We start from the raw sequence: 9,859 nt of genomic DNA on the forward strand, positions 1-9,859 counted from the left end.
ATTTAAATAATTCAGTTAAATAATCAACTTAGCTACAACCGTGGCCAAAATTTGATCTAAAATTTTTCTATTATTTTGGATAAAAAAAAATATTTATATATGTATGTAGAAAATAAAAATAAGTTTCGTCCGAGTTGACTGTAGCAATTGCTTCACTTGCTGCACCCTAGATTCGCCCATTATATATATGTATATATATATATATATATATATATATATATATATATATATATATATATATATATATATATATATATATATATATATAATTTTTTTTAGGCTGTTCAAGATTTGTTAGAGAGTAATCAACCGTACAAAGAGGCTGTACGAAGCTTCCAATCGATGAAGAATAACTTAACATATTTAAGAGAAAATATTCCATGCGCTGCTTAAAAATGTTTGATTAAATAAATACAATAATATTTAATTTATGCAAAAGCAATGTAATATCTAATACATAAGTTATTATTATTATTTTCTTTTAACATTTTATTTGTTTCCATCCTATATATATATATATATATATATATATATATATATATATATATATATATATATATATATATAATTATGGTTTTAAATACAAGTGAGCAGTAAAGTCAAGAAGTCAATTTTCTTTGTTAAATATGCATATATATACGAGCAGCCGTGGTGCAGTGGTTAGAGTTCTGGCTCAGAACCCAGAGGTCCGAGGTTCGACGCCGGCTCTAGCTCAATAAGCGACATTGGTAAGGAAGGAGGCGTGAACCTCTAGTTAAATGCTCCGTGATAAGACCGTAAGGACTTCTCACGGGAGCACCTAAATAACCTTAAAAAAAATTGTATATATGTATATATATATATATATATATATATATATATATATATATATATATATATATATATATATATTATATATATATATATATATATATATATAAATATATATATACATATATATATATATATATATATATATATATATATACATATATATATGTAGGGTGTAAACTAGCCCTGTAGGGCCCCGTCAAACGCGGTATTCCCTCAATATAATGATGCAATACAATGCTCAAAATAATTAAATTGCCAATTTAAAGGTGAAAAAATCCCATACTTCAAATTAAGTTTGCCAAATTAAAGTTTAGCAATAATTCTAAAAATTATTGAAAATTAATTATTTTTAAAAACTAATAAAAAAATAACATAAAAAACTCTAATTTATTAAGTAGCAGTTGTGGCGCACTTGTCTAAGAAACAAAGGAAACCCCACCTCTGGGCAAGTTTTGCGACATTGTTTAGGAAGGAGGCTTGAACTTTCTATTAAATTCTATTATGCGGTGCTCTGTGATAAGACCGTAAGGATTTTATGGGGAAACTAAATTAAATTAAAAAAAGAAAAAAAATGTGTAAAACTTGGAATAAAATCGCTGTTATTGGTATAACTACGCGATTGCATAACGCCAGAAATGTCTCTTGGAAAAAACATCTTAAGAATTGGAAATTTCCCAGCGATTTTTGGAATTTTTGTTGAAACTTGCTTGTAAAATTCATTTCTCAAAATTTGCAAATAATTTTTTGCACTGCGTTCTAACAGCAAATATTATTTAAAAAAGTTAGCAAGAAATAGAGTACAATAAAAAAAAATAACAAACTTGTTTGGTTAAACACCCGCAAAAGCAATTTTTGAAAAGTTTTGCCTTTTTTGGCTAAAAAGTTAAATAACTTATTAAATCATACTGCAAACTCTATTTCAAGTAGTAAATGTGCTTTGTTAACAAAAGTATTGAGAAGCCGCCTACGTCAGATACGTTCGAAATTTTGATCAACGGGATATTAAGTCTTTTAGTTGTTTATCTTTTTTGTTTGGTAATTTATATTAACTGAATTACGTGATCACATTGACTAAAATCATTTTTTACTCATCTACTATCTTTTCTCGACTAACTTTTTTAAAAGACCACCTCTGAAACATAAGTTAAATACAAAAAATGTTTTATGATTATAACAAACTGGTACTAGAAATTTATTTAACAAAGAAAATTGATTTCTTTACTTTACTGCTCGCTTGTTTTTAAAACATAAATTAAATACGTTTAAAAACAAAAATACTTTTACTATTATGATAAACTGGTACTAGAAATTTAAAAATCAAGAAAACTGGATTCACTGCTTGCTTGGATTTAAAACGTAAAAGCAAATATAGAATGTTTGAATGAACCATTGTCGTAATAACATTTTATGACTATGACTATGAATGAAAAAATAATTGTATGCATTCTTCGTTTCCGCGATAGTGTGCAAGCGCTTGTGATCAATATTTTTTTTTTTTGTAATTAAACGATGCTGCTGTTATTGCTGAGATTTTGTATTTTTGTACTTAAATCGCTATATTACTTTAAAAATCGCCATTTAATGCCCACCATTAAAAAAGAAATATTCAAAAGAATGCTCTTAAAATGAAAGCTACAATGATATATTAAGATTAAAAATAAATCAAATATATTATTCTTAATAATAATTAATTAATATACACTGATTATTTTATAATGTAAAAATATATAATTCTTTATATATCTTTGGAAATCGGAGCTCAATTAGCCATGTCGTTGTGAAACTATGTCTAATTTTGTGTTGATGTCATATTCATCTTCAATATATGTTACTGACGTTATTTTATTTTATTTTTGGAGCTGTCCAATAAATGTATGCAGCGCTGCAGTGGAGTCGAAGAAGAAAAAATGTATAAAAAGAGGACCCCCACACAATTCCGGAACACATTTTAATCTCAGGGGTGGGAGAGGGGGAAATATTTTGACAAGTTCCCAAATTCGTCAAAACGCTGTATCAAATTTATTCTTGGCTTACACCCTGATATACATATATATATATATATATATATATATATATATATATATATATATATATATATATATATATATATATATATATAAAATTTTATAAACATCAATAAATACGAATTTCTCTCGATACTAAATTTATTTAGTATCGTAATTTACATACTCTCATACATGATGTCTACAATCAAATATATATATGTATATATATATATATATATATATATATATATATATATATATATATATATATATATATATATATATATATGTATATATATATATATATATATATATATATATATATATATATATATATTAGTAAAAACACTTATCTAATTTTAAGTTTTCTTGAGCAGGTTGTTTCATCAGGAAGATGAACTTCCTGATGAACCTACTGGTGTACTTCCTTGTGAACCGACTGATGTATAAACAAGCTGTAAAAGAAAACTAAAAATTAGATAAGTGTTTTTACTAATTTATTATTGCTCTGTTCTTTAAGAACATTGAGCATTCTATTTGTAGAATACACTGACATAATTTATATATTTTTTGATTATAGCTGTATTATACTATAAAATGTTTATCTTGCTAAACCTCTTAAAAATCTGTTTTCTTTATCATTATTTGTTTGAATAACTTAAAAAAAAATCTATATTATTTTGAAGCAATATGTGATTACAATTACATTCTCACTCAACATTACAATTACATTCTCATTTTAAAGCAATATGTGATTTTCGTGACTATAGTCATGTAAATCACATATTGCTTCACCAGTATTTTGAAATGAACAAAAATAAAATAAACATAAGTTCTACATTTTAAACATTAACTCCACTTCTTTTGCAGCCTTACTCCATTATCCATTAAAAACATAACATTCCAGGTCTTCAACACTTAAATTTTTATCCCTTTCCTAATGCACATTTATTTTCTATTTTTTGTTCTTTTAACTTTTTTGATTTTTCAAAGGATTCTGATAGTGATTTTCTGTAATGTGAAGTTGTTATTATCTGTGATTCTTCTCCCTTTCTTTGTGGTAAATAGTGATTTTCTGTATGTGGTGTTATTATTGGTAATTCTTCTCCCTTTCTTGGTGGTAAATAGTGATTTTCTGTATGTGGTGTTATTATCGGTATTTCTTCTCCCTTTCTTTGTAAAAGTAATCTTTAGAATAGCTAAAATATTAGAAAAGCAGAAATTAAAAAAGATGTTTCTGTATTAAAATCGATATTTTCTGAACACTTTGACCACAATAGTTATAAGTTGCTTGAATTAACTTGTGATTCAATTTTATCAGGTTTAAGCATGATGACATTAGAACTTTTGTCATTATTAAACTCAATGTCTGGAATTATATTTCCACACAAAGGGTAAATTCCAGATATACAAAAGTCAGAACAGGCAATTTCTGCAGAGGTAGCTTTATGATAGGCTAGCAGAATATAACCCCAAGTTCGTCATTTGTTATTTTTCCTCCATGATGCTCACGCAACCATGATCCACATTCTATATTATAAAAAGTTTTGAGCGGTTTAAAAAAATTTCATTTGCTTTCATTACAGTCGTAATGATTCATCACAGTTAAAAATTTGATGAGGTTCAAACTTGTACTTTTTTATAACAATTTATTATTGAAATAAATGTTCACAGAACTGCTGTTTAAACTACAAACACGTTTTAAAGACAACCATTGAGGCTTTCTTTATGAAAGGTCTGGATGTCTCCTCAAAAATTCACTTACAAAATCTCTTCTTGCAACGCCATTGCATTTATTAAATGTGAAAAGTACATAGGTGACCTATGTACTTTTCGACATGCTGGAAAACAATTCGTTGAATGTCACTTATGGACAATCCATAATAAACTGAATCCATTTCTTTTATGCAATTAGTTAACTAATTGAATTTTAATATCATCTGGCAATACTTTTTTTAATGATCCAAGTGATCTTTTATGTATATTAATAGAGTCAACATTCTTTAATTTTCTTTGTATCCTTCTGTGTAAAGCATCTTTATATACGATAAATTACAAAGCTTCTTTTTTAAATGACAACATTTTTACTGAGTCGATTGCTAATAACATGCTCTGCTCAAAAAAATTGCGACGAATCTTTTATAGTTTCTAACCATATTTAATTGAATTAACAACTAAACATAGCAAATATTAAAACATATATTATATAAACCTATAGTATGTAAATCATAATAAAATTACTCTAATACTTCAAATATTAGAGGAAACATTGTTATTTACAAATATATTATTATAAATTTATTATATTTGTTATGTTAATGTAAAACATATAATAACCACGGTTGATATCGGCAAAACAAATAAAATCAAAACTTCTCGTTTTGCTCTGCAACATGTTGGCATTGAAATTTTTTCCGCCAATTTTGTAATAGTAACAAAATATCGACGTATGGAAATGATAATAAAAGATAGAACAAATGATAAGGAAAGATAGAACAATTCTTAAAGATGATAATAAAACACAAACTTTGAATATAAAAATATTTCTAACTCCGTGAGATTAAAAACACTAAGAAAAATTAAAACAACAACGCATCAAAATTCGTAATTGTTACATAGCCAAGAAATGAAGTAATTGTCCTTCTCTTCATGTTCTTTATTTCAAAATGACTCAAGATAATTTTTGTAGCAATTAATTATTTTAGGAACTAAATTTTTAAAAATCATCAACCAATAAATTGCGAGTTTGGGATCATTATATATGCGATCTGTCTCATTTTGTTCCTTCTTACACTAAATTGTTTTTCATTTATACCCATAGTTTTTATGTGCATTACATTTTAAAAAGAACAAAACTATTTAGACGGTTCCCAATGAAAAAATGATTCTCTGTGAGCTTTCACTTTTATCAAATAAAGTTAGCTGAGTTATAAAATAAGATTTTTTTTAAATATTTTTTAAAGCCCTGAAAACACAGATACGAAACCGTTTTGTGTTAAATCAGTGATACACATATCTTTGCAAAATTTATTAATTTTAGTCCATTATGGCTGAAAAAATACATAAAACTGAGTAACTTGGAAGCTTTTTTGCGACAGCATAACTTCAGACAGTATAAGCAATTTCAAATGGTTTTTGGTAGGGCTATAGTATATAGCCTTTATATGGTTTTTGGTAAGGCTAAATTGTTCTATCTTTCTTTATTATAGTATTTAGCCTTACCAAAAACCTTTCCCCGCCCGTTGTTAACTGACCAGGTAGCATTTTCAAATGACGGGTAACCGTCATTTTATAAGTTTAAACCTTGTTTCATTCATTTTTATACTTTAAAATCATTAATCATAATATAAAAGTTTAACAAAATTAATTTGGTGAATGAAGATCTTGAACACTAAAAAATTGCTAAAAATTTTATAAGTTACAATTTCTTATTCACCATCAGAATTTCTGAAAACATTCAACTCAAACATTTCAAACTTTCTAACTTTCGGAAAATTATATGAGTTTCTGATTCAGATACCTACTTATTATTTCTTAATGATTAGTATTATTCCTAATGTGTATAATGTTTTCCTTAACTTAAAACAGAAAATTTTCAACTTGTTTACTAATTTAACTCTCGGACAAAAATCTTTTAAAACCTGGAAGATAGAGAGATGAATATGTTATTTATGCAAACACAAGAACACGTGCAGACATAAAAAGTAAATACCATCAGAATACGCTTTCTCGACTGCTGCACAAGTTATCAATCGAAGGCGTGCATCTTTGGGACCCGAAACAGTGGAGACACTAGTTTTTTAAAAACCGTAAAACACAGTAAAAATATAAATAGCAGGGGCTGGAAGAAGAAATAATTTGTTTTATTACAAAACTCCTTAAGCCACCTAAAGTAAAATCATTGAGGTGGAAGTGGACCCACTTGTTCGTTAAACGGGTATCCGGGAAAAAGTTTCTTAATTTTTGACAGCCCTAGTGTTTGCTAGTATTAGTTGCCATCGTTATGTGAACGATTTATCAGTAGGATATTTTTTGCGATATTATACTTTTATGTTTATGGCAAATATTTTATACAACACATTTTATATAACATTATTTTATATTTTATACCATGCTTTCAAAAACACTTTAAAATTTGAACTGAACTGCATAAATTTTAAAAGATTTGATATTTAAGTAAAAGATTTTAACAAAACTGGCGTATGTGAATACATGTTGAGACGTTTTAATACATATTTTACAGTTTTTAAACTCAATCGAACACGCAGGATTATATCGCAGATAAAAAGCATGATTCTTTTGATAAAATGCAGTTTGTACTAGAAACGTTGTAGAACTAACCAAACTGTTCTACACTGTTAATAAAATTTTTACTTTAAATGAAAAAGTCACTAATAATACAAAATCATGAACCATAAGACTGAAAGAAAAAAAAACGTTTTTTTTATATATAAAAAGTTACGAATTGTATAAACTAACGTCATCAGCAACGTTGACTTATCTAAATGGATAAAATATATTTGCATAAGTACATATATACGATTACATGTGCGTATAAGTATATAATATGTAATGCGTATATATATATATATATATATATATATATATATATATATATATATATATATATATATATATATATATATATATATATATATATATATATAATATATATAGTGTATATATATTAATAAAGAAAATATCTTTATATTATCATGTATAATATTGTATACTTGAAAGAGTGCTCAATAGATAAACTAGAGCTATATAGTATATATGTTACTGTTACCCGTAGTACCAGGAATTAGCTAAATGCTAATGTGTTAATACATGAAACTCAGAGTTGCATTATTAAATTATATTATAAACATTAGCATTTAGCTAATTCCTGGTTCTGCGGTAACAGTAACATATATACTATATATGTATATATATATATATATATATATATATATATATATATATATATATATATATATATATATATATATATATATATATATATATATATATATATATATATATATATATATATACATATATATATAATAAAATATAAAACAATTTTAATTCCATTAAAAATTAAATATAACGTTTAATCAACGTAAAATATAACGTTGAATCAACTTAAAATACAACGTTTTGCCAATGTAAAATACAAAGTTGAATCAACGTAAGCTACGAAATGCCGACTTAAAATATGTTGAGCCAGCGTTGCTTTTTGGTTGTTGGCGACGTCGTATTTGTAACTAAAATGATATAAAAACAACGGTGGCGGTTGATGTTGGGTCAACGCATGGCGCAACATTGTTCTAAAGTTTTATTTAAGTACGAATGCTAGCTGGGTGACACAACCCAGTAAAAATTGAACAGTTGATAAGTAGATGGCCCGATCCTAATAACCAACTATTAGCTACAGTTGGGCCAACAGTCGGCTCTTTAGTTGGTACCGTGAAAAAAACGTAACGCTTTTACCAACACTTAGCCAACTGTTTTAAAAATTGTTGGTACCATTAACGGCCCAACAGTAATAAAACAGTTAGCTAACAGTTGGTACCATTACGGGCCCAACTATATAACTTTTTTCGCTTTTATTTAAATTCGCTTTTGCTTTTTAATTGGAAGTGCAAATGTTATAAATGTTTACAACTTGACGTTATGTTGAAAAATGAGTTGCATATTTGAAATCAAAAGAGAAATGCTATACAAAAAAGAAATTGTTTGCTCCGCACCAGAAAAAAAATTTTTTTTCTGTTGACCTGAGTAATAATACAGTAATAATCATTGTAACAACAGTAGTAATAACAATAACACTACGATTATATTAATAACAGCAGTAATTTATAACAGTAACAATAATAAAAAACTAGCAGTAAGCAACCCCTAATACGGGTTATGAGCAATGAAGTCATTAATAACAAAAACACATTAATAACTTGATATATTATCTAAAAAATTTAAATCAAATTTATCTATAAATGGTATTTTAACTATGACTCTCTATCAGCAATGTCATTGTTTATAGTTAACGACATAAAGACCATTAAGATCAGTCAAGTTCTTTTTAAAATCTGTCAAAACACAAGTACCAGAAAAAGAAAGTCAAGTAAAGCCTGCAAATACCTAAAAAATGAAATGAAAAAAAAATTACAACTTTTAATTTAAAAAGTATTATTTACATTTTATTGTTAGTACAATTAGGATAACAATTTTACAGAAAATATAAAGAATTGAAAAATATCTATAACAGCCCAAGTCTATCAAAACAAAACACAGCAAAAATAGCGCATAGCACAAAATATTTGTAAGCACACATTACTGTGTCTCCAGAGTAATTAAAAAAGAAAAGATTATAAAAAGGCTAGGCAACACAATGTAGTAACACTAGCATATAACACCACCGCCTTTTTAAGATATTTTATCAAATAAAATGGACTAAAAAGATTTTATTTATTACAATATTTGAACAATCAAGGGACAATTAAAGTTGAACAATTTGAACAATTATACCATATAATAGCAAGCAACTCAAGAAATATTTTTTATAAATGGTCATTATCAATTGAGATATTAAGAAATATGTAAGAACTCAGTAATTACATAAGTTTTATTAATTCTCCCTCTGATCTAAAAGAGAGTGGGAGAGAAAGAAAGTTTCCGAAGCAGCTTGTGAAAAAAAGTAAAAAAACACGCAATAAATAGTAGTAACTGGTTTTATTATGTTACCAGTAAACAAAATTATATTTACCTTGATTTAATTTCCAGCATTTCTTAATTAAGCTCCAGCTTCTCTCTAACTGTTGAATAATGATTTATAGAGTAAATTTTACATCATGTTAAATTTACAAAATTAAAACCATGTTTCAACTTAAAAAAAAAAAAAAACATAATTATGTTTGAAATTATAAAAAAGTTTTAAAATCATTTAAATTTAAAACTATTATTAAATGTTACTATAAATAGTAAAATTCATACTTTGTTCTAAATTGTCTAAAGTAAAATCAAATTAACAAACATTAACACTGCTTGACACTGAATTC

At 26.2% G+C, this 9,859-nt stretch overlaps 1 protein-coding gene across 3 annotated transcripts in view; it reads left to right on the top strand.

Annotated features, from left to right (window-relative positions):
- LOC100213201 (uncharacterized) overlaps positions 1 to 485 on the top strand; it is a 51,225-nt gene extending 50,740 nt beyond the window's left edge. For all 3 annotated transcript variants that reach the window (XM_065803673.1, XM_065803674.1, XM_065803675.1), the window contains exon 25: positions 280 to 485. In XM_065803673.1, coding sequence (XP_065659745.1) covers positions 280 to 393 — 114 coding nt within the window. In that variant the 3' untranslated portion in view covers positions 394 to 485. The remainder of the gene's footprint in view (positions 1 to 279) is intronic.
- Positions 486 to 9,859: the final 9,374 nt, after the last annotated feature.

This window comes from Hydra vulgaris, chromosome 08, assembly GCF_038396675.1.
Source record: "Hydra vulgaris chromosome 08, alternate assembly HydraT2T_AEP".
In the NCBI taxonomy this organism is placed as follows: Eukaryota; Metazoa; Cnidaria; class Hydrozoa; order Anthoathecata; family Hydridae; genus Hydra; species Hydra vulgaris.